Source organism: Ips typographus, linkage group LG7 (genome assembly GCF_016097725.1).
Source record: "Ips typographus isolate SLU linkage group LG7, UJ_Ityp_2.0, whole genome shotgun sequence".
Taxonomy (NCBI): Eukaryota; Metazoa; Arthropoda; class Insecta; order Coleoptera; family Curculionidae; genus Ips; species Ips typographus.
Genome location: NC_138428.1, coordinates 6272854 through 6297783, shown reverse-complemented (window position 1 = coordinate 6297783; position 24930 = coordinate 6272854). Strand labels below are relative to the sequence as shown.

General features: G+C 36.5%; 1 protein-coding gene and 1 long non-coding RNA gene across 9 annotated transcripts in view; both read right to left on the bottom strand.

Annotated features, from left to right (window-relative positions):
- Ae2 (anion exchange protein Ae2) overlaps positions 1-24930 on the bottom strand; it is a 56540-nt gene that overhangs the window by 20188 nt on the left and 11422 nt on the right. For 6 of the 8 annotated variants that reach the window (XM_081983685.1, XM_081983686.1, XM_081983689.1 and 3 more), the window contains 11 exons: positions 22943-23096; positions 17843-17990; positions 17571-17795; positions 16112-16241; positions 11340-11516; positions 8308-8493; positions 8051-8254; positions 7815-7958; positions 7103-7462; positions 6461-7043; positions 178-946 (listed from right to left, as the gene is read on the bottom strand). In XM_081983685.1, the coding sequence (XP_081839811.1) occupies positions 178-946; positions 6461-7043; positions 7103-7462; positions 7815-7958; positions 8051-8254; positions 8308-8493; positions 11340-11516; positions 16112-16241; positions 17571-17795; positions 17843-17990; positions 22943-23096 (3080 nt within the window). Of the gene's footprint in view, positions 1-177; positions 947-6460; positions 7044-7102; positions 7463-7814; positions 7959-8050; positions 8255-8307; positions 8494-11339; positions 11517-16111; positions 16242-17225; positions 17454-17570; positions 17796-17842; positions 17991-22942; positions 23097-24930 lie in introns of those variants that run through there. The other 2 variants (XM_081983690.1, XM_081983691.1) reach the window with 2 other exon arrangements.
- On the bottom strand, positions 11930-12738 carry LOC145731760 (uncharacterized). The gene is made up of 2 exons (XR_014178868.1): positions 12386-12738; positions 11930-12235 (listed from the first exon to the last, which is right to left on the bottom strand). It is a non-coding gene; the product is annotated as an uncharacterized LOC145731760 (long non-coding RNA).

Here is a 24930-nt window from a genome sequence, read left to right as displayed (position 1 = left end):
GTCTGACAGTTATGACAAAAAACCGATTTTTTAAACAGAAATTTGAAGGACTGTATTTTCCTTAGGAAGCACTTTTCAGGAAAATGACATAATGAATGTCAACTTATTTTTTGATGGGCTATAGATTGGTGAATTATTGACATTTAAAACTGGACCACCCTGTATAATTTAACTTACTCGCAAATGTGCGTCTCCATAAACAGCAAAATGTACACCAACATGGCGGGAATGGCGGCGGCAAACATGATCCATACGGGCAGAGCGGTCAATGTGCCTCCAGGTGGAATAAACCAGTCTCTTAAATTGGGATCGGATGGCGAGAAGCCCTCGGGGACGTTGAGCTTTTCCGTGACGATTTGCGGCACCATAAAGTCCATGAAAACCATACAAATAATAGCGATGGGCACGCCAAAGTCACCAAGAGCACGACGCGCAGATCGACCCAAAAAATGACTGTTACGGAAAATTTTTAGGTAGTAGGCGATAGCGAAAGTCCCTAAAGTCAGTATGGTGCAGAACAAAGCTGTGTTGGGACGGTTAATTGGGATCGGACGATCCGTCAAACTGACATTAGCGAACGTCGGCACTCTGATCCACGTTTCTTGCAGCTGGACTTCGGTTGAGTTTTCGCTCAACGTATCATTGCCAGTGTAATTCCCAAAAGTAATCACTTTCCGATAACAGTAGTCGTCCAAAATAGGGTGGATCTCGTAGACGGTAAAAATCTTCTGCACGCTCTCGATAATGTAGAGCAGAACGATGAGAGCGGAAAAAATATCTTCGGTGAACCTGGTGAACAGTTTCACGAGGACGCTACCCTCGAACGCAGCCACCGCAATACCAATCACAGCCAACCACAAACCGATATAGACGCGGACTGTCAAAAATTCAATTTCCTGCGATTGACAGAATTGGTACAAACTTTCGTCGAATAGGAGCAACGGACCTAGAAAAGACCAGAATGAAGTTAGACACTTATTTTTTATCGAAAAGTAGTAAGTAGTCCGTGTGCTCACAGTGGAGTAGTGAGTGTAAGTGAAAACAAAACTCAGAGTCGATCTCCACAAAATACAGGGTGTCCCACGACGAAAGACATCGATTGATATTGGAAAAAGTATAAATAGGAGTTTTGAAAATCTTCGTGATGTGAAATCTTTCTTATTTTAAATCGAACACCCTATATATTATTACATATTTGGATTCCTCACAAAATTCTGCCCAACTTTTGTGTACAATGCCCTATGCCTATCTTTAGCTGCTTTAACGATAAAAAGGCAAAACGGCATTAGTGGATTCTGACTTATTTACGATTGAATGCACTAAAAAAAGTGGAAAATAAGTTAATCAATTTTGACGCCCTCTAGCGGCCCTAGCAATAAATCAACCAGCCAATGTTGCCAGCCCATTTTATTGGCTATCCATTGGTGTATGTTTGTGTGTCAAAAGTCTACACAGAATGTACTAAAATTTGGCGAGTTATTTACGATTAAGTAAAATACTAAATCAAAAAAGTGAATACAATTGGTCAACTTTGACGCCCTCTGGCGGCCAAACCATCGAACCAATAAAAAAGATTCTCATATTTTTACAAAGCCCATTTTATTGGCTATCCATCAACATATTAAAGTCCTACCATATCAGTCAAATAAGAAAGTTATTTAGGTTCAAACAAAACAGAGCATCAAAATTGAACAGAAAACATTGGTCAGCTTTGAAGCCCTTTAGCGGTAAGTAAAGTAGTTATATCGTTGGAAAGCTCATTTCATTGGCTATCCATCGACATATAAAAGTCCATACTTGTGTCAAATAAGACAGTTATTCACGATTGAGTAAACAAGTATGGGAATCTAGAAAACACGGGGAACAAATGGTTGGGTAATGATGAAAAAAGTAGTGTAATTTTTTTAAAGTCAGAATAGCCGTCAAACTGGCAGGAAAAAAAATCACGTGACCTTAGAGTTAGTTAGAATAAAACAATTAAAACATGTCAAAATGGGGGAAAAAATCACGTGATCCGAAAAAAAAAACTGTTTAAATGTCAATGTCAAAACCGGATTGAACATTTGAGAAACCTCCAAGTTCAGACAAGCATAACTTGATTATTTGGAAATTATGAAAAAAGTGTAAAAGGCGAAAGTTAACTGCATAGTTTTATATACAGGGTGATTCCAAAGTTGGGGCTTTCCTTTCACCTGCGAATAGGGCTTCAAAAAACAAGGTTCAAGGTTAAATAAAATTTTTTCGAAATGTGAACAATAACGAAGATACAGGGTGTCAAAGTTTTACTGAAAAATATATTGTCAATAGAAAGAGGATAAAAAATGTTACAAAATGACGGTTGAGCGAATTTTGTAACTTTTTTAGTTTTTGAGAAATTTCAATTCGAAAATTGTGTCACTTTTTGTGAGTTTGCAGCGTTGTTGCCAGGTTTAACGTGTCTCTGGCAGAGGCCTCTGGCGGCCATTTTGTATTGCCAGAGGCCTCTGAAACCTTCTTAAGTTTACTATGAATTGTTTTTAACGTGCCAGAGGCCTCTGGCAGCCATTTTGTATTGCCAGAGGCCTCTGAAACCTTCTTAAGCTTACTATGAATTGTTGTTAACGTGCCAGAGGCCTCTAGCAGCCATTTTGTATTGCCAGAGGCCTCTGAAACCTTCTTAAGCTTACTATGAATTGTTTTTAACGTGCCAGAGGCCTCTAGCAGCCATTTTGTATTGCCAGAGGCCTCTGAAACCTTCTTAAGCTTACTATGAATTGTTTTTAACGTGCCAGAGGCCTCTAGCAGCCATTTTGTATTGCCAGAGGCCTCTGAAACCTTCTTAAGCTTACTATGAATTGTTTTTAACGTGCCAGAGGCCTCTGGCAGCCATTTTGTATTGCCAGAGGCCTCTGAAACCTTCTTAAGTTTACTATGAATTGTTTTTAACGTGCCAGAGGCCTCTGGCAGCCATTTTGTATTGCCAGAGGCCTCTGAAACCTTCTTAAGCTTACTATGAATTGTTTTTAACGTGCCAGAGGCCTCTGGCAGCCATTTTGTATTGCCAGAGGCCTCTGAAACCTTCTTAAGCTTACTATGAATTGTTTTTAACGTGCCAGAGGCCTCTGGCAGCCATTTTGTATTGCCAGAGGCCTCTGAAACCTTCTTAAGTTTACTATGAATTGTTTTTAACGTGCCAGAGGCCTCTGGCAGCCATTTTGTATTGCCAGAGGCCTCTGAAACCTTCTTAAGCTTACTATGAATTGTTTTTAACGTGCCAGAGGCCTCTGGCAGCCATTTTGTATTGCCAGAGGCCTCTGAAACCTTCTTAAGTTTACTATGAATTGTTTTTAACGTGCCAGAGGCCTCTGGCAGCCATTTTGTATTGCCAGAGGCCTCTGAAACCTTCTTAAGCTTACTATGAATTGTTTTTAACGTGCCAGAGGCCTCTGGCAGCCATTTTGTATTGCCAGAGGCCTCTGAAACCTTCTTAAGTTTACTATGAATTGTTTTTAACGTGCCAGAGGCCTCTGGCAGCCATTTTGTATTGCCAGAGGCCTCTGAAACCTTCTTAAGCTTACTATGAATTGTTTTTAACGTGCCAGAGGCCTCTGGCAGCCATTTTGTATTGCCAGAGGCCTCTGAAACCTTCTTAAGTTTACTATGAATTGTTTTTAACGTGCCAGAGGCCTCTGGCAGCCATTTTGTATTGCCAGAGGCCTCTGAAACCTTCTTAAGCTTACTATGAATTGTTTTTAACGTGCCAGAGGCCTCTAGCAGCCATTTTGTATTGCCAGAGGCCTCTGAAACCTTCTTAAGCTTACTATGAATTGTTTTTAACGTGCCAGAGGCCTCTAGCAGCCATTTTGTATTGCCAGAGGCCTCTGAAACCTTCTTAAGTTTACTATGAATTGTTTTTAACGTGCCAGAGGCCTCTGGCAGCCATTTTGTATTGCCAGAGGCCTCTGAAACCTTCTTAAGCTTACTATGAATTGTTTTTAACGTGCCAGAGGCCTCTGGCAGCCATTTTGTATTGCCAGAGGCCTCTGAAACCTTCTTAAGTTTACTATGAATTGTTTTTAACGTGCCAGAGGCCTCTGGCAGCCATTTTGTATTGCCAGAGGCCTCTGAAACCTTCTTAAGCTTACTATGAATTGTTTTTAACGTGCCAGAGGCCTCTGGCAGCCATTTTGTATTGCCAGAGGCCTCTGAAACCTTCTTAAGCTTACTATGAATTGTTTTTAACGTGCCAGAGGCCTCTAGCAGCCATTTTGTATTGCCAGAGGCCTCTGAAACCTTCTTAAGCTTACTATGAATTGTTTTTAACGTGCCAGAGGCCTCTGGCAGCCATTTTGTATTGCCAGAGGCCTCTGAAACCTTCTTAAGTTTACTATGAATTGTTTTTAACGTGCCAGAGGCCTCTGGCAGCCATTTTGTATTGCCAGAGGCCTCTGAAACCTTCTTAAGCTTACTATGAATTGTTTTTAACGTGCCAGAGGCCTCTGGCAGCCATTTTGTATTGCCAGAGGCCTCTGAAACCTTCTTAAGCTTACTATGAATTGTTTTTAACGTGCCAGAGGCCTCTGGCAGCCATTTTGTATTGCCAGAGGCCTCTGAAACCTTCTTAAGTTTACTATGAATTGTTTTTAACGTGCCAGAGGCCTCTGGCAGCCATTTTGTATTGCCAGAGGCCTCTGAAACCTTCTTAAGCTTACTATGAATTGTTTTTAACGTGCCAGAGGCCTCTAGCAGCCATTTTGTATTGCCAGAGGCCTCTGAAACCTTCTTAAGCTTACTATGAATTGTTTTTAACGTGCCAGAGGCCTCTAGCAGCCATTTTGTATTGCCAGAGGCCTCTGAAACCTTCTTAAGTTTACTATGAATTGTTTTTAACGTGCCAGAGGCCTCTGGCAGCCATTTTGTATTGCCAGAGGCCTCTGAAACCTTCTTAAGCTTACTATGAATTGTTTTTAACGTGCCAGAGGCCTCTGGCAGCCATTTTGTATTGCCAGAGGCCTCTGAAACCTTCTTAAGTTTACTATGAATTGTTTTTAACGTGCCAGAGGCCTCTGGCAGCCATTTTGTATTGCCAGAGGCCTCTGAAACCTTCTTAAGCTTACTATGAATTGTTTTTAACGTGCCAGAGGCCTCTGGCAGCCATTTTGTATTGCCAGAGGCCTCTGAAACCTTCTTAAGTTTACTATGAATTGTTTTTAACGTGCCAGAGGCCTCTGGCAGCCATTTTGTATTGCCAGAGGCCTCTGAAACCTTCTTAAGCTTACTATGAATTGTTTTTAACGTGCCAGAGGCCTCTAGCAGCCATTTTGTATTGCCAGAGGCCTCTGAAACCTTCTTAAGCTTACTATGAATTGTTTTTAACGTGCCAGAGGCCTCTAGCAGCCATTTTGTATTGCCAGAGGCCTCTGAAACCTTCTTAAGTTTACTATGAATTGTTTTTAACGTGCCAGAGGCCTCTGGCAGCCATTTTGTATTGCCAGAGGCCTCTGAAACCTTCTTAAGCTTACTATGAATTGTTTTTAACGTGCCAGAGGCCTCTGGCGGCCATTTTGTATTGCCAGAGGCCTCTGAAACCTTCTTAAGCTTACTATGAATTGTTTTTAACGTGCCAGAGGCCTCTGGCGGCCATTTTGTATTGCCAGAGGCCTCTGAAACCTTCTTAAGTTTACTATGAATTGTTTTTAACGTGCCAGAGGCCTCTAGCAGCCATTTTGTATTGCCAGAGGCCTCTGAAACCTTCTTAAGCTTACTATGAATTGTTTTTAACGTGCCAGAGGCCTCTAGCAGCCATTTTGTATTGCCAGAGGCCTCTGAAACCTTCTTAAGCTTACTATGAATTGTTTTTAACGTGCCAGAGGTCTCTAGCAGCCATTTTGTATTGCCAGAGGCCTCTGAAACCTTCTTAAGTTTACTATGAATTGTTTTTAACGTGCCAGAGGCCTCTAGCAGCCATTTTGAATTACCAGAGGCCTCTGAAACCTTCTTAAGCTTACTATGAATTGTTTTTAACGTGCCAGAGGCCTCTGGCAGCCATTTTGTATTGCCAGAGGCCTCTGAAACCTTCTTAAGCTTACTATGAATTGTTTTTAACGTTAAGAACTTATTTAATAAATATTTTGTGGTTTTGAGTTTTGTTTTCACTTTCACTTATTTTTTAGTAACATTTTTATACTAAAAAAATATATTTTTTATGCTACTTTACTTCTGTGCTATCTAGTAGACTTTCCATATACAGGTATAGAAATTTAAAAATTACACATAGGAAAGATAAGAAAGAAATCATTAAAAATCAAAAAGCTAGACAAAAATGGCGACAAACTTCGTAAATGACATGTCAGACTGTCAAGGCGGATGTGACGTAATTGCACAGTTAATTATAACACACCATAAGATGAAATTCAACATTCATTTTGACACTGACTTATTATCTTGCCATATTTGTCCAACTCGCCCTGAAATTTCCTACCTGTTGTTCCAACAATAATTAGAGGTTGACCGCAAAACACTGCAAAAAAGATTCCAGCAACACAAGTAGCCAGTAGTGTCTCACTAATCCCCATATGGTTGCCAGTTTTAATTCCAGTCAGACCGCCGAACGCGATGGCGCCACTGACCGCGGCAAAATACATAAAAATAGCGGCAGCCGCGCATTGCGCATTCAAACCGTCAGTGATGTCGCTTTTGTAGTGCGGAAAACGACGTTTCAGGTCGTTAATCAGGCCTCCCCAAGGCCTTCTGGTACGCTCCAACGGATTGGGGTAGGGCGGTTTCTTGTCGCCACCATCTGCGGCCAGTAGCGGCTTGACGATCCCCTGAGCTTCTTGTTCTTTTTTCAACGCGTTCAACTTGCGTTTTTTAATCGCGTCGCTTTTTGCCTTGATTTCCTCGATTGGCAGTAAAGCTTGACGTTCCCAATCGCCTGGGGGCAGCACTATACTGTCATCCAAGAACTCGTTGATGGCCGATAATAGTTCTTTGCGCGAGTCTGCTTTGTAGGCGATATTGTGGAATTGCTGATTGGCCATCAAAGTGGAAATTGACCTACCAACCTAACCCAATCCAACCCCGGTTACGTAAAACCACAAAAATTAAAAATAACTGTATTCACCTCATGATAATCCACAGAAGGTAGTTTGGGTCCAAGTAAGATGAAAATGAACCGGACCGGAATGTTTACTTCGATCAAAGACGGAATGACCACCGGCTCGGCCAATCGGATAAAGGCGATGGCGGGCTGCTCCAGGAAGTCAACCTCACCAACCAGCACGCTGGCGCCCTGCGCTTCCGGCGGGATTTTTTTCAAGATGGCATCGTTGCGCGCCCTCCTCACGTCCTCCGTGGAAGAGTACGTTTCCTCTTTAATGTCCACTGTGTGGACATCGTTGGTTAGGAGTTTACGGTCTGCGTCGCCATTTTTGAAACCGTTTTCCGTGAAACTGATTTTGCGTTTTTCGGCATCGTGCAGGTTCTACAGAAAAAGTATTTTTGTTTACATTTATAGCAAATTTAAACTGAATATTTTTTCTATTGCGTCACTTATTCCACACTATCTAAGAACTACAACTAGCGTACAAGAATAAGAGAGTACGTGTAATGACGTGAAAGACGTGTGTATAAGATGATTTGTGACAAAACCGGTATTAGAAGGGGTAAAAAAAAAACTAAAACGTATAAAAACAACTCGTGGAGGTAGTTTAGTAATGAGTTTTGATGAAAAAGTCCAATACTAAAATATGGACGTTGAGGAAAGGACAAAACTACGAACAGGTTCTTCTCTAATGACAAACAGAGAAGAACCGCAACTACAAATCCAAACCCACTTGGGGAGCAAATCCGATCAAAGAGAAGGAGCGGCCGCCCCTGACCGCCTCGTGGGCGGGACATATTTTACCATGGGCGGAGCATATCGAGCAACGAGCCATCATTGCCGCATCAAATTTGGCACCCTCTTCGATCCAGTAGGACTGCAAGAAAATTACCACCCTAGTGCTATATTATTACAATATCGCCGGTGCCTGGTGGTTACTGACCTACTTACAACGCTAAACAAACTCACCTGCAATGAAGCGTAGCTGTGCTTGTTCCGGGTGAAGCCGAAACGGCGATCGTGCTGCTCGTTGACGTGCCGATGACGTACTAAAAGCACGCGCATCAATAGTGCCTTGTCTTCTTCCCTGATCAAATCCTCTTTGAAAAGATCTTCAGACACTCTGTAAGCTATGGCGGGCAGGTCTTTTTCCTCTAGATCCAGAATACACACCTAAACTGAGTTGGTTAGATCGGGGGTTTCAGGTTAAAAGGGGAAATGTTTACCCCGTTTTCTAAGCATTTGCGCAAATTGAGGAGGGAATGGAAACTGAGAGAGGCAACGTGCGGTTTGCCCCATCTGTCCACGCCTTCTTCGACGTCTTCCTCGTATTTGATCCATCTGGCGGTTTCTTTCCATTCTTTTTCCACCTCATCTTCGGCTTTCTGGAGTTCTCCCAATTCAACGAATATCTTGAAAATTGAGTATATTGTTACGATTTTCCCGTGGGTTCACACAAAGTCAATTTAACTCAACAATTAATAAATTTATTAACACTTCAAAACACTCCATACAATAACTAATTCAGCTACTAAAAAAACACTACTACAACTCCACTATTTAAACTTTACCGCGTTCCCAAATTCCCTACTACTATACTACTACTCCGTCGTCGACACCGCTTCTTTTATATTCGCAAACCACGTTCTAGAATGACCGCAAAACGCTTCGCGAGTTGCCTCGAATATCAAAGATGCTTCCAGGTGTCGCTTCCTAACTGTGGCCTACTTTAACACGCGCCCGGCCAGATATTGCGGCGCATCGGTTTCATCGAGTATCGAGCATAGTAGGCCCAAACCGTAACAATATATTAGGTATTTCAAAAAATATAAATTAGACCCAACTAGAATAGAGGGCCTTTATTGTGTTATTTTTTTAAATGATAAACGAGGTTAGTTTACAAAAACGGCTAAGACTACTAAGGGCCGGTACTTTCACCTCCGAATAAATTTATTCTTAGGATAATTTCTATATAAATGACGGAATTGACCAATAGCAGCGTCTGATTTCTCGATTTCCATAGATATTATCCTTTAAGAATAAAGTTATTCTGAACTGAAAGTACTGGGCCTAAGTAAATAATAATTATTCAGATTTGTTTTTAGGTGAGTTTAAACCGCTGAGTACAATTTTGTACACTAATTCCTAATATGCCAATAAATGCCCACTAATTCCTTGTAATGCCCAGTAATTCCTAATAACTCCCAATAACTAACCTAACCTAACAATAACCACTAATTTCCTGAATTACCAAAAAAAGTAAAAATAAGAAAATATGCGTGCAACGATTTAACCGGCAGTAGATATTAACTGCTGCTTAAATGGGACACCTTGTATATTATTGCATTTTTGGATTCTACGTCAAATTCATTAATGTCATACACTTTTCTTTATCTGTTTCTGAGATATTTACTGTTCTATGTGAAATTTAATATTTTCAGTCTCCAGAACAATAATTTTAATTTATCCATCAGGGAACGTCTTTTTCTTCGTTTTTGTGTTTTGTCGTGTTATACAAGGTTTGTTCTAAGAGTGGGTGAAGAAAACCGATAAAATATATTATACAGGATGGTCAAAAAAAGAGCTCAAGACGTCAGTTCTAAAAAAAAACGTTTTCCAAATTAAACACTCCTTATTCTTATAACTTTGTCTGATTCTTTGTTCAAAATTAAAGTAAGTTTGTGTTAGGTCACTTATTTAAACAATTTATCTTTTAAATTGATACATTGAACCACCCTGTAACTGTCAAAATAATCGAGTTATTGAAGGTTAAAGTAGTAGCTGTCAAATTCAGTCAAAACTGTCAAACAACTCGTTCATTTGCAACACTTTGTATAGACTTTTATATGTCAATGGATAGAAAATATAATGGGCTTTCCAAAAATATGGCCAGTGTCAAATATGGCCGTAGCAAAACTGTAGAAATAAAATCATTAAAGTCGATTTTCGCTTGCACTAAGTGGCCAACATAAAGCAAAACCCATTGGAATAGTGGTGGTGTTTCAGGCAAATTTGTCCCTTACGAAAATTGTCATTGGCAAAATCGGTTTTTCAAGAAATTTCTGTGCATTACATCGTAGTAGACCTAGTAGCTGATGTAACCGTGGTTTCTTAATTTTCCATGGTCAAATTAGCCCTTAACCAGTCAAAAAGTGTTTCTGGGGCACCCTGTCTGTAAACCGTAAATAACACACCTATTTGTAACACTTTGTATATACTTTTATATGTCGATGGACAGCTAATGAAATGAGCTTTATATTGACGTAGAAAAGTCGGTTGGTTAATGGTACCGTTTAGCCACTAGAGGGCGTCAATTTTGACCAATTCTTTTGGTGTATCCTTTTGTTTAATATGCAAAAAACCCGCTTAGTTGCACTATTTTTGCTAGAGTTTTATACGTCAATAGAGAGCCAATGGAATGACCTTTCTAAAACGTTTCCAACGCGGATTGATAGGTTGGACCGTTTGGCCGCTAGAGAGCGTCAAAGTCGAAACTATTTTCTTATGACTTTTTTCGTGCATTCTTTTGTTCAATCTTCAATAACTCGTTTATTTGCACCATTTTTAGAGTGTTTTATACGTCAGTGGATAGCCAATGAAATGAGCTTTCTAATAGTATCCAAATTTGAGTGGATAGGTTAAACGGTTTGGCCCCTAGAAGGTCTGAAAATTTTTAAAATTTTATTCCTTGTATTCCTACGGAATTCAGTGAAATTACCAAACTTTATTTACATTTAAATTTGAATGGTAGAAATTATTTTATGAATTTTTTTCCCAATTCTATTAATAGGTTTCAAAATACCAATGTACTTCCAGTAATTCCCGTTAATTCCTAAAGTTTGTACACCATAATGCCCCAGCGGTTTACCCTTCGGTTTAAACAGACAGGCAAATATTTTAAATTAATTTCGGACATGTCACGCTAATTTATGTAATTTTGTGCTATACACTTCAAATATGTAGTAGCATTTAAGAGAGCAAAAAACGAGTTTTTAATCTAAAACATACCTGACCATCTAGTGACACCTCGCCAATTTGAAATATTGCGCGTTTGTTCATAATATCGTACTGACGGGCAAACGGAACAAAGATTACAGACTCAGACGGTCCACCACCCATATTATATGCACATTAAGGATTAACAAGTCTCGATAACAGTCAATTATCAATTAAAAATCACACAAAAAGAGCCTTCACCTTCGCGCCTAATTTGAGCAAAAACCATCATTTCCGCAATCCCAAAAACACACACACTTACCGCATGGGGACTGTGATCGTACAGTTTTTTCAAAAACGGATGCAACTCCACCCCTTTTCCGATGTGCATTATGGACGCCTTGTGTCGTCTTAATGCTCGCGGATCGTCCGATCTGTGACTGTCCAGTTGGTCGCGGTCGGACGCACGCAGGTCCGCATCTTCTGGCTGTGTGGACACCTAAAATATCGGACGTTTGGTAGTAAAGCCAAAACAATTCAAAAAAGAGATACTTGAAAATCCTAAACAAGGATGTAACTGACCTAACCTAAACATGACAAGGAAAGGAAGTGGAATCTTCCTTCTCAGATTGTAGGGTAATTGAGATCAGATTAGTAAGAGTGTGCTTTATCAGACTTTTTGAAGCACATTACCAGAAAACTGTTTAAACTGTTTATACAGGGTGGTCCAGTTTTAAATGTCGATAATTCACCACTCCATAGCCCATTAAAATAGTAGTCTTCCTATTCATTGTGCAAAGTTATGTTTTCCCACACGCGAAAGCAGTTAGCAGGATAAGCTTCAAGTGCGGGAAGACTACTTTGCACACGTGTTAGGAACAATATTTTTTCTACGAATGAAATATCTATACATTTTGTTTTTAATTTTTATTGATATTAAAAACAACAACTTCTAACTATTTATTGTTATTAACAACATTAATGTTAAATGTACAGTTGGTCGCGTTTTTTAAATTGATCGCAGATTGAGCAACTGAAGGTAAAATACTGGTACTTGGAACTGTTTCACTTTCTTTAGGATTGAAGGTCAGAATTTTGTTACTTAATCCTTTTTTATAACTTGTGGATTCATCAATGTATTCTTCAGCTACCGTAGTCGATTTCCAACCCCCCAAGCGTTTTATGTCAGTGATTCCTTCTCCAGAATCGGCCAAGGACCTAATTCTTGAAGGCAGGCAACAGAATTGTCAAGAGAATTGTTGGTAGAATGTGACAGAAGTAGCTGACAATGGTGGGTTTCTGTCACATTCTACAGGTCTTTCTCTTGATTATTTGTTTCCCTCATTTCAAGAATACGCCCTCAGGAACGTTACCGATGATCGACGATAACTGTGCCCTGTGTAGAGTTCTGGATTTGGCAACTTCAAAAAAATAGCTATTTCAGAAGGCATTTTTTCAAAACTGTTTACTCCAACACTTTGCGAAAAACATTTACCCTTTCTGTAAACTAGGAAAAAACGATTGTTTGACTTTTTTGGACGTAGGCCGGTGTATCTTCTGTACAGTTGCAGGTAGGTTCCGTTATGAACTTCTTCTGATATTATAAAGTTTCTTGCTGTATGATTTTTGGAATCCCTAATTTTAACAATTATGAGGTTTCCTTTGTCTTCAATATCTGTAGTGGTTAAATTGGCTAGCTCTTCCCTTCGACATGCACCAGCAAGTCCGAATATAGTGGCAACTTTAATTAACAGGTAAATTTCATCTGGGGCGGAGTTCATAAAACTGAATATTTCTTCTTTTGTAAAAATTTTCGCCTTTTTAGGTTTAAAACCAACATTCTGCTTTTTCAGAAATGCAGTGAGCTTATAAAATTCACCGATATCGATGTCTCTTTTAATTTTTATTACATTTTTGAGCATTGAATACTTTGACCACATTGTGTTAGGTTTGAATTCTTTGCTTAAAGTAACAAAATACGCTAAAAGTACCTCTTCCTTTAAGGTTTTTATCCCCTTTTGTTCGCACCATTGGGTAAACAACTCGTACTGTTTCTCGTATTTTTCTCGCGATTTGAGAGGCAGCAATTGCAAAACTAGCCATGTTGGCGGCTTTTAGAACATCTTCCGGAAGTTCATCTTCAGTGATATCCATTATTAAAATAATTTTTTTAACTTAAATAAGTAAGAATAAACACTGTTGTAGACTTTAAATTGCATATAAATGCGTTGTTTGACAATGAGCTTTGGTTTCTAAGGAAACAAGCCTCATTTTCAAAGACAGAGAGACAAAGTGGTTTATTTACCTAAACTGTACGGAAGGATAATGTGAAAAAAGTCGTGTTTTTTATATGAAACCCCTGAATATTATTACATTTTTGAATTCTACGCAAAATTCTAAGCAGATTTTATGTATAATAGTCTATATAAAACCACTGTTGCAAGGTATAATCAGCATTTTAAAAAGTGTGAAGGAAAAAATTTTTCCCGCATAGTGTGTGGGAAAGTGCCACTTTGCACACACTTTTACGTATGCAAAGTAGCTTATTTGCAAACATTCGTAGAAAAAATAAGTTGACATGCATTATGTCATTTTCCTGAAAAAAGGTTTCCTCAGAAGAATACAGTCCTTAAAATTTCAATTTAAAAAATCGATTTTTTGTCATAAATAAATACATTTGGAACAAGCACTTTTAAAATTAATACTTATTATGAATGACGTTTGCCAAAATTCTCCAGTAGCGTAGATACAGGAAGATGGATTTCATTTTTCTGCACGATTCTTTACGTCACTGGATATTTTTCAAAAATTTCAGTTTTTTTTACTTTACTTGTCCAATTTGACGAAATAAGTACTCCTATAAAATTCTGATTTGAAACTTCGTTTACGAGATAATTGAGTTATTACGTTCAAGGACCCTAAATCAACCCAACTTAACTTAAAAATTGTCTTGAAAACAGTGAAAATTTACTTAAGAAGCTTAAAAAATTTCTTTGTAGCCAACTTTCAGAGTTTCCAGACAAATTGAAAGACTTAGTAGTTTCAATGATATATTTAGAAGCAGGATTTAGGTAGAAAGTAAGTTAGATAGGTTTAGTTATTTACCTTAAAAATAACTTGGCATCCCTATAATAGAATTTTTATTCAAGCTTATTTATTTAAATTTTCTTTATTTACTAGAATATTAGAATGAATGGTCAGGGTGAATCTGATGCCATCTTCAGGATGATAATAATCATGACAAAATATAAACAAAAAACACCTGTTAAGCATTCATTGTCAATTTTGGATTATTCCTAATTTTGGAATGGTAATTTTTTTATTGGAAATTGGTGTTAATTTAAGCGAAAACTTTAGTAAATCTGGCTGCAAGTCAGTTGAAAACTTTTAAAATGCTTCACAGTGGGTATATGTGGAAGTTAGGGGAAAACCAGAAGGAAAAAAAATTCCTTACCATCCTTTTAGTAAGCCTGAATAGCTCTTATTACTTAAGTTGCTTGTTAAAATATCAGCTTAAATCACAAATTACCAGTATTTTTACATACAAGATAGTTTGTTGTGCCTATCGATTGCACTAAGTTAAGACATCCAAATTTGTGATAAAAGAACATTTCTGTTGATAAAACAACTTTAGTGACTTTTAACTGACAATATGCAACATGGATAGTCTTTTATTTTAACACAACTTTACTGTTTTTTTTTTAATTTTGAAAATTGACAGAAACCAGTAAATTTACTTTGAAACGGTGAAAATTGACTTAAGAGGCTTAAAAATTGTCTTTGTAGTCAGTCGTTATAGTTTTCAGATAAGTTGAAAAACTTTAGTAGTAAAAATTAGGTTGTAGTCATGAAAAACTACCTTATCTACAATTTTTGACTACAAATCCACAAATTTCAACCTTGAAAATGGACTTGGACACCAAAAAGTAACTCTAAACCAATGAAAAGTGACATCAAAAGCTTAAAATTTCCATTTGAAGTAAGTTTTCATTTTAGTCTTGAAAATAGTCTTAAATACAGGATATTGACATTAGATTGATAAAAATTTACTTGAAGACTAACTTTTCAAGTTTGTTTCTTTTGCTTTTGATGTTCTTAGAACTCTGGACTATTTTTAGGGCTTTAAAACTGCTTTCAGCTAGGAAAATCGAGTTTTAGGGTTATCTTCACCAAGTTTTTGACATAGGAGACTTAAAAAACTATTTTTACATTTTCCATAGGTTTAAACATGCCATTTCACGCTTTGTCAGTATTAAATTGACTTCTAGACGCTTCACTTTGCTTTAAGATTAAAAAATCGGATTTTAAACAATTTTTTCTAGTAAAAATTAAGTTTCAGACTCTTCATTAATGAAAGTAAACAATTTTGGCAAAATTCGGACTGTTACCAGTGTTTAATTGAATAAAAAAAAATAAAGTCCAAATATCCTGATTTTTGACTATTTTCAGTGTCAAAAATTAACTCGTAAACCTCACAGATGACCAGATTTGAATCCTTTTGAACCATTTTAAAGTAAAAAATACAATAACCCAAGTAGACATTTTTGTCAATTTTGAATAATATCCAGTGAGCGTAGAAAATAAAGATTATCCCCTATATCGACGCATTTAAACAATTTTGAAGATCTGTGTCTTCCTTGGGAAGCGTTTCTTCAGGAAATTGACATAATGCATGTGAACTTATTTTTTGATTGGCTATCCATTGGTGGATTATTGACATTTAAAACTGGACCACCCTGTATGTAAAATTACTATGATTATCAGGCCCAATTGGAGTAGTGGATAAGTTTGACACAAATTGAGAGAACATCAATTCCTGACTGGTAATAAATGTCCCAAATTTGATGTATTTCCTTTCAGTACCTTTGAAGTTTCTTAGACAATAAAAAGTAATTTTCTAATAACCACGAAACACAATTTCCATGCTCTAAATTCGGACAGACATCAAGGACAGTTATTTTTACATAGAAGGCCTGCAGTTTTTTTTTTAAATTAATTATCAAACAAGAGACTATTTCATTAATTAAGCCACGTCCGTGATTTTTTTTGTTAACCTGACTAGCAAAATAAAAACCGAACAGCTAAAGGTCTTACCCTACGTTGCTCCTTCTGGAAACCGTTGGCGTTCGGCTCCTCATGGTGATGATGATGGTGATGGTGTTTCTTTTTAACGCTGCCCTCCACCGGCAACGAAAACTTTCTCTGTCCGCTGTAATGGTGACGTCTGATCACCAATAGGAAGACACAAAAATTATTAAACTTGGTTAATGTAGTTTCGTTAAGTTTACGGGAGCAACTCTCTCAAATGCAAAAAGTTACGACATACACTAGGTCAGTTGGTTATTCAATTGTATAAATAAGTAAGGAACGATGTAACTTAAAACTTTGCAAGTGACATGTCAGTATGAAATTCGTGTATTACGGGTTATCTAAATTAGGAGATAATCGAAACGGATGTGACGTTAACAGGGGGTCACGTGACCATCAATGTTCGAATTCTATAGGGTGGTATGGATCACCATGGGATTCGTGTATTGCGGGTTGCCTAAATCGAGAAGAGAATCACAGGAGAACAGTCACAGAACGAGATGAGATAACGAAGCAAATAAAATGTTTTTTATTAGCTGTGATGTTGCCAAATAGTATTAGAGAAATTTTTTAATGTTACAATTTTCTATGGGAATGCTTGCATGTAATGTTACTTCACAAACAAACTAATAACATGTATAGTGTGGTGTCTGGCAACGCCGCTACTCTTACAATTTATCTTGTTATTTGAAATAAACTACAAAAGAAAACACTGGCTCAAAAATCTGATATTATAAAGCTGGTATTTATTTTGCTTAAGTAATCTGTGGTTCACCACACACCTTGTGATTGTTTTAGCCAAATCCAGTTTGAACAATACTGTCCACCATACATTTTTAGGTCACTCTGTAGAAACCAAATAAAATGTCCCAACTTTTATATTATACGGCCAAGTGCATGTAAATTTCATCCTTGAAAATAACAATAGAGTTGATAAAACAACGACGCATTTTTTTCGTTTGTTTGTACAGCCACTGTCATCAGTATTAATCAAAGACACGTTTTTTTTTTAAATAATTTGAGTATTATCAAATTAGGCATGTGATTGCTGTGTTGCCAATACATTAAATACTTTTTAGTACAGTATGTTGAAAAAGATTGCTTTACATAAATTACTTACGGCTGCCTGTAATATCTCTCATTGAAGGGCATCTTCGCAAAAACAATTAAATAATGAGCGCGATAAATTAAGACGTCGCGACGGGCGTCATTGTTTTAAACTAAAAACGAGCGGTAGTAGTAGTCGTCGAACTTTGGCAAAGCTTAGAAAAAATGCATCCAAAATTAAATCCCGATAATAATTATTGCCCCGAGTGACAAACTAGAGACACTGTCGTATCTAAAGTTTTCCAAACGAGCAAGTCAACTAGCCACTTATTGTTTCAGTCATTAACACTGCCGCCAAAATAATTAGAACCAACACTGCGTGTCCAGGTAAATAAACAGGAAAAAAAACGCGACTCACCGTTTCTTTTTCAGTCCGTCCGGATCGAACGCGTCCTGTTTTTCGCAATTGACAAAGGACACTTTCTTGTCCGGGGTGCTGGTGTCCTCGTCCTCGTCATTCAAATGGTAGCCGCACGGATCCGACACGACGCACTCGGAATCGGTGCTCTGATTGTCCGGATCGTCCTGGGACACGGGCGAGTTTAACGGCCCAGTCTCCGAATCCTCGAGTTTTGATCTTAAACTGAACGGCAACTGAGCGTCAAACAACTGACAACCTGTCACACTTACCTGGTGGTGAAATTACTGTCTGACGGTACCACATCGGTGGAGGGAGGTGTGTTGTCCGTGGGGGTGGAATCTTGCGACACGTTACGACGCTTCATCGATTTGGGGCCTTTTTTAACGTGAGGATGACGGAAGTCTTCTTCGCGGTGTGCTGCAATTGATATGTCATTATGTTTCAGGTGGTGACAATGCTGATGCAACCCCATCTCAAACAGTAATAACCCATAGACTAAAGAAGTTGAAGGTAGAAAACCCTACCAGAGGCTATTTAAATGGGAAATCACTAAAATCGTTAACCAAATATTTCTAAAAAAATTACTTCAAACAGTTTAGTGATTTTGTAGTACACAACCAAACTTAATAAACTTCTCTACTTTCCCCTAAAAAGCTAAAAAAACAACAGCACAATTTTTCAGGTAAACCTGGTAAATTAGAATAAAAACATAATTGTCCAAGTTACAATTAATTAGTAAGTAAACCTTCAAACTAGCGGTCTTGAGATTGATTGTTACAAGATAGACAAGGACAGCATCACCTATTCAGAAATCTTTGTTATGGCAAAAAGTTAACAATAATAATAAATACCATGTAATAGAGTAAATGATAGTATGTACAGGGTGATATGATAACTTTCTTAATTTTGATTTTAGCAAAAAACGTTAAATACAAAACCAGTAGATATTTAGGTCAACTTTATTCTTAGATAAACAGTTATACAGGGTGTACCAAATTTTAGTAACGAACCAAATTTATGTTTTTTTAAACACAATGTCCAACTTTTTATCCGATATTTGCATTCTACGTCAAATTTTAGGAATTGATGTAAAATGTCTGTATCGATATTCAACTGTTTCCGCAGCATCTGTTACTTTAACAATGTTTCCTCGACTATGTGATTAAGGTTTAATTCAGTTACTCAAATTTGGGGCAGCCTGTATAATAACTGTTTATATAAGAGTAAAAGTAGACCCAAATATCTATAACTGTTGCCACAACTAGTTTTTTTACTAAAATCAAAAATACGGAAGTTAAGGGGGTGGTTAAAATTCAATCAATCAAGGACTCTGCTGTGAAAACATTTGAATTTCGATACAGATATTCTACATCAATTAGGCCTAGAATTTGACGTAGAATTAAAATATACAGTGTGACCCATTTAGAATGGAAACACCCCTATAAAATTTTAGGTTATTAACCGATTTCAATGATTTTTTTTTTGAAATAATTAGGAATGAAATGTCTATTACGGGAGAAAATTTTAAATATTTATTTCAGTTTTCAGGTCATATTACGATACTTTTTCTTGATAGAAAATGGAGAATTTTTATTAGCGATTTTTTTATTGAAAAAATTACTACGCCACTGGATCTATAGTGCTTTCAAATAGCTGTGACCAAAATTTCATGAAAATCCATTCATTAATAACAAAGTTATGACAAATTAAAATTCAAAAATCCTCTAAGCTAACGGTCACAAAAGAACACCCTGCATCAACTGTTGCCATAGAAATGGTGTTACTATTTACTTGTTTATTAATACTTATTAATTGATTAATTTCTAAAAAAAAAAAATCAAAAAAAAAAAAAAATCAAAAAAAAAATCAAAAAAAAAAATAAAAAAAAAATTTGGTCACAGCTATTTGAAAGCACTATAGATCCAGTGGCGTAGTAATTTTTTCAATAAAAAAATCGCTAATAAAAATTCTCCATTTTCTATCAAGAAAAAGTCTCGTAATATGACCTGAAAACTGAAATAAATATTTAAAATTTTCTCCCATAATAGACATTTCATTCCTAATTATTTAAAAAAAAAAAATCATTGAAATCGGTTAATAACCTAAAATTTTATAGGGGTGTTTCCATTCTAAATGGGTCACACTGTAGATTAAAAAGTTGGTCATTGTATTAAAAAAAAACATGTTTGGTTTGCTACTTAAATTTGGGACACCCTGTATAATAACTGTTTATCTAAGAATAAAGTAGACCTAAATATCTTCTTGTTTCGTATTTAACGTTTTTTCCTAAAATCAAAATTAAGGAACTTTAGGGGACTGGCGAAAAGCGGGCGGCGCAAACTTCTTTTGTTTCAAAGATACGGGGGGTTTTCGAAAATTGGTAATTTTTGAACCTCTTCTGTATTTCAGTTGCTCTTAAAGTTATCAAAAAAGGAAAATCGGTTCCCGGTAGTAGTTTTCATGTAGAATCCAATGGCGTAGTCAGTTTTTTTCTATTCCGTTTAGTTTCTGACATATGACAGTAAGTTACCTTTTTTTTAAATGGAACATCCTATATATTTTTACGTCATTTTATTCTGTTGATTTTTACCTTTTCAACGGTGTATTACAACATATAAGTTTGTAAAGGTTAATCCAGTTATTTAAAAAAAAGGAACTTTGATATATTGATGATGTTTTCACAATATATCCATTTGGTAATGATCATCTCCAACAATTTCTAACTCACATAAACTCAATAGAACCCACAATCAAATTTACAACAGAAACTGAACAAAATAACGAACTTCCATTCTTAGACATTCTAATCAAAAAAGACATAAACAAATTTGAAACAAAAGTATACAGAAAACCAACCCACACAAATAGATATTTAAACTACAAATCCAATCATCCAATAATGGTAAAAAAAGGTATTGTAAAAAGTTTATTTGATAGAGCCAAAATTATTTGCAATAATGAACAATTTAATAAAGAAAAATTATTCATTAAAAATGTTCTAAAAGAAAATGACTATCCTGAAACATTTATTAATAAATGTTTTAGGGATTTAGAACATCCAAAACAATCTGGAAATCAAAATCAAATTTTACCTTTTACTAACCTTTTTATTCCTTACATTCCAGGTATTTCTGACAAAATCAAACGAATAGCTAAAAAATATAACATCAGAACAATATTTAGAACTCAAAACACATTAAGATCACACTTAACTAAAACAAAACCTTACAATGAAAATGAATCTACAAGAAACGTGATATATAAAATTCCTTGCGAATGCAATCAATTTTATATTGGTGAAACCTCCAGACCTTTAAAAAAACGTATTAAAGAACACCAAAATTATTTAAGAACTGGAGACTTTCACAAATCTAATATATGCCAACACGCGTTTGATAATGATCATAGAGTCAAATGGAATGAATGTAGTATCATAGACAAAGAAACTTTTTCAAAAAGACGTAAAATAAAAGAAAGTGCATATATTAGATTAAACCATGACTCCTGTGTTGCTACATCCTCTATTAATATTGACCAAACTTGGTTAAATATTCTAGAGGAGGAGATAACACTTGGTCATATCAAACGTAACTGAAATTTCTTGTAATTTTGTTTTCATTATAAAACCCACCTTTCACTACAACAATAGATAACCTTTCCTATTGGAATGACAAAAGTCAAAATTTATGTCAATTTGTATTGACAAAACCCTTCTCAGAGTTCCATATTGAACATTATCAGGTTTAATATTTATTAAGTTGTTGTTTTCTGTGTTCTGCCGTTGTGTTCTTTCTTTTTTAGATTCTCTGAAGACGGTGGTAGATTTTCCACCGAAACGTCAGCGTTTTTAGGTAACAAGACCGAGCCTAAGTCAGTGGTCTTGTGTTGGGACGACTAGGTTAATGTTATTTTCAACTTAGTTGAAAATAGTGCGAAATTCCATTTTCCCAACAAACCTTTTTTGTGTGAGACAGAAGACCCAATAAACAAAGGAAAAATGAGTAACTCGTCTCAACAAACATATAGAACATATCTCCAAAAAAGGAACTTTGTTAAGCTAAAAAAAGGCCAAACAAAATCGGAAATCATATAAACTAACACATCAGAAAATTAAATATTTTTAATAAATCTTATTAAAAATCTAAGTTACAAACAGTTCTACCGTCACTTTAATAAGAAAAGTGGCCATTTCTATTTTCTACTATTTTTAAGGTAGAAGTTAAAAAAACTGTTTATAAACGACATGTAACATGTTAATATGAACATAGCCAGATTTTGTTTCGACTGTGGGTATTTTTATACATATTATTTAGCTCGTTTTTGTTAAAGAAACGCCTTTTCTCTAATTACCAAGATTAACATTTACAAAATGACATAAAAATATATAGGGTGTTCCATTTAAAAAAATATAACTTACTGTCATATGTCAGAAACTAAACGTAATAGAAAAAAACTGACTACGCCATTGGATTCTACGTCAAAACTTCTACCGGAAACCGTTTTTCCTAGCAAATGAAATACAAATGTGTAATGACCAATTTCGAAATCCCCCCGTATCTTTGAAACAAAAGAAGTTTGCGCAGCCCAAGTTGGTGGTGTGTGATTGGTTAAAAAAAAGCAGCAAGCTGAAAGCTGCTAACCAATCACAAACTACAAAACTTGTCATCAATCAAAAACATCCCGTCACCATTTGTCAAGAAGTTGCGACCTAATCTGCCACATAAGAAAACATAATGTGTATTTGCTAAAATGATTGATTTCGTAACTTTTAATCAAAAATCGAGCTTAATTGGCTTGTTCTATAGCCTTTACGTAATAGGAAAAGTTTAATTCAAAAGTGGGAAATTACGCCCATTTTACAATAAGTATGTATGTGTACTAATAAGGATGAATCCGGAGCTTTAAGGGATTTATAAAAGTTATGTGGAAAATAAGACTGATTGTTACATCACTAAGTATTAAACAAACCTTGTTGTCTTGACTAATTAGTACTTGATCGGCAAATTAATCTATGCGGAATGTTTGGTATTGGCGATTGTGATTAGCAAATGATATACGTAGCTCGCGATTTTAAGACAAAATTTTAACTAAACAATTCAAACTTTATGGCTTTGAAACGGGACACTTGTCCGCTTTCCATTACATCATAACGCCTTAATTGGATTCGACGTTTGAACGTAACCTTCGCAAGGATATTTTTTATCGCAAAATTAGGATGGGTAGACGGGAGAAAATGAGACCTTTCATAGGTGGAGGAAAGAACAGAACGGAAAATCGATTGCAAATTATCTCAGTGTGTATATACGCGCGACCTAATCTGCATTGCGGGAGGTTCGGCATAATAACCAAAAATTCCCGGATAGACTTACATTGAAAGTCCTTTTCGTCGTATTTAGGTTTAAGTGGCAATTCGTTGCCATCTCTGAAATCGAATATGGTCTGGACAGGTGTGCCCATGGCGAAGACTTTGGCGCACTCGTCGTCCAGCTGGACTTCTGGTTCGCCACCATTGTTGTCTTTTGCCTGCAATAAAAAATTGTAGAAGACAAACGGCCGTATTCACCATTCCACTATCAGACTGTTAAACCATTTAACAGTGTGTTAAACATAAACTTCGTATTCACCATTGTGAATTGACGTCTAACATTTAGTTAAATCTAACTATGTAAAATCGGCTTGTTAAATCCGTAACAGAAGGTTAAACAGGAAGGGAAGAAAGTAGGGTTATGTTTAATATTTACATATTCATATTCATAATATTATCATACACTAAAATTATTCTTAAAAATCATCCATAATCGCACATATCAAAAACTGGACATGGATATAGGGGAAACACAATTTGGCTTTCGGAAAGGTCTTGGCACGCGAGAGGCCCTTTTCGCACTCAATGTACTGATTCAGAGATGTCTGGATGTGAATCAGGATATGTACATTTGTTTCATAGACTACAACAAAGCGTTTGATAGAGTCCGCCACAAACAACTAATGGAAGTCCTCAAAGCAAAACAAATAGACTACAATGACCTAAGAATTATATCAAATCTATATTATGAACAACGAGCAAAGGTACGCATTAACGGACACATGTCAGAAGAAATCGAAATTAAGCGAGGCGTAAGACAGGGATGCATACTATCACCGCTACTCTTCAACGCGTACTCCGAAGAGATCCTGACAAAAGCACTGGAGGAAGAGACAGCAGGAATAAAAATAAACGGAATACCGGTAAACAACATTAGATATGCAGATGACACCATAATTATAGCGGAAAATATCGACGATCTTCAGAGACTAATGAACAGAATAGCCGAGTGTGGTCAAGAATATGGACTAACAATGAATGCAAAGAAAACAAAATTTATGAGAATATCAAAAACACAGAGATATAACGAGCAGCTGACAATTAACGGCACTAAGATCGAACAAGTAGATAAATACAAATACCTGGGTACACTAATTGACTCCACAAATGACTACTCTAGAGAGATTAGAGCAAGAATAGAAATAGCACGAGCAAATTTTAACAAATTAAAAAGAGTACTCTGCACAAGAGATCTGAAGTTAAACCTAAGAGTCAGACTATTGAAGTGCTATGTCTTCTCAACCTTACTTTACGGAATGGAAGCCTGGACCCTGAATGCGGCAACTATCAGAAAACTTGAATCATTCGAGAGGTGGACGTATAGAAGAATTTTGAAGATACCCTGGACAGAACATGTTACAAACAACGAGGTAATGAGGAGGATAAACAAACAAATGGAAATCATAGAAACTATTAAAACCAGAAAGCTACAATATCTTGGACATATCACACGTGGGACAAAATACGCCAGACTTCAACTTATAATGCAAGGAAAAATCCTTGGGAAAAGAAGTATAGGAAGAAGGAAAAAGTCGTGGCTGCGCAATCTGAGAGAGTGGTACGGCTGCACATCGATCGATCTTTTTAGAGCGGCCGCTTCAAAAGTCCGAATAGCTGATTACCAGCCTCCGTCGCGGAGATGGTACATGAAGAAGAAGAAGATTCATAATATTGCCTTTTCCAATTTTTGTCGCCTTTTTAGAGCGGTTTGCTGATTATTAAAGTCATTATGGACAGAATGGATAGAGTAGACTTTCATCTGTTAGATTCATCAGAAAGTGAAGATGAAATGATGGTGAGAGTAGTGAGACCAATTATAAGACCAAGAAATAACTTATTATCGAAATTAAATGATAAAGAATTTAAGAATAGATTTAGAATGAATAAGCACTACTTCAGACACCTTGTAAATTTATTAGAAGGCATTGAGGATGATCCCAGAACCAAACTAAATAATCTGATATCAAAAGACAATCAAGTGTTAATTGCTCT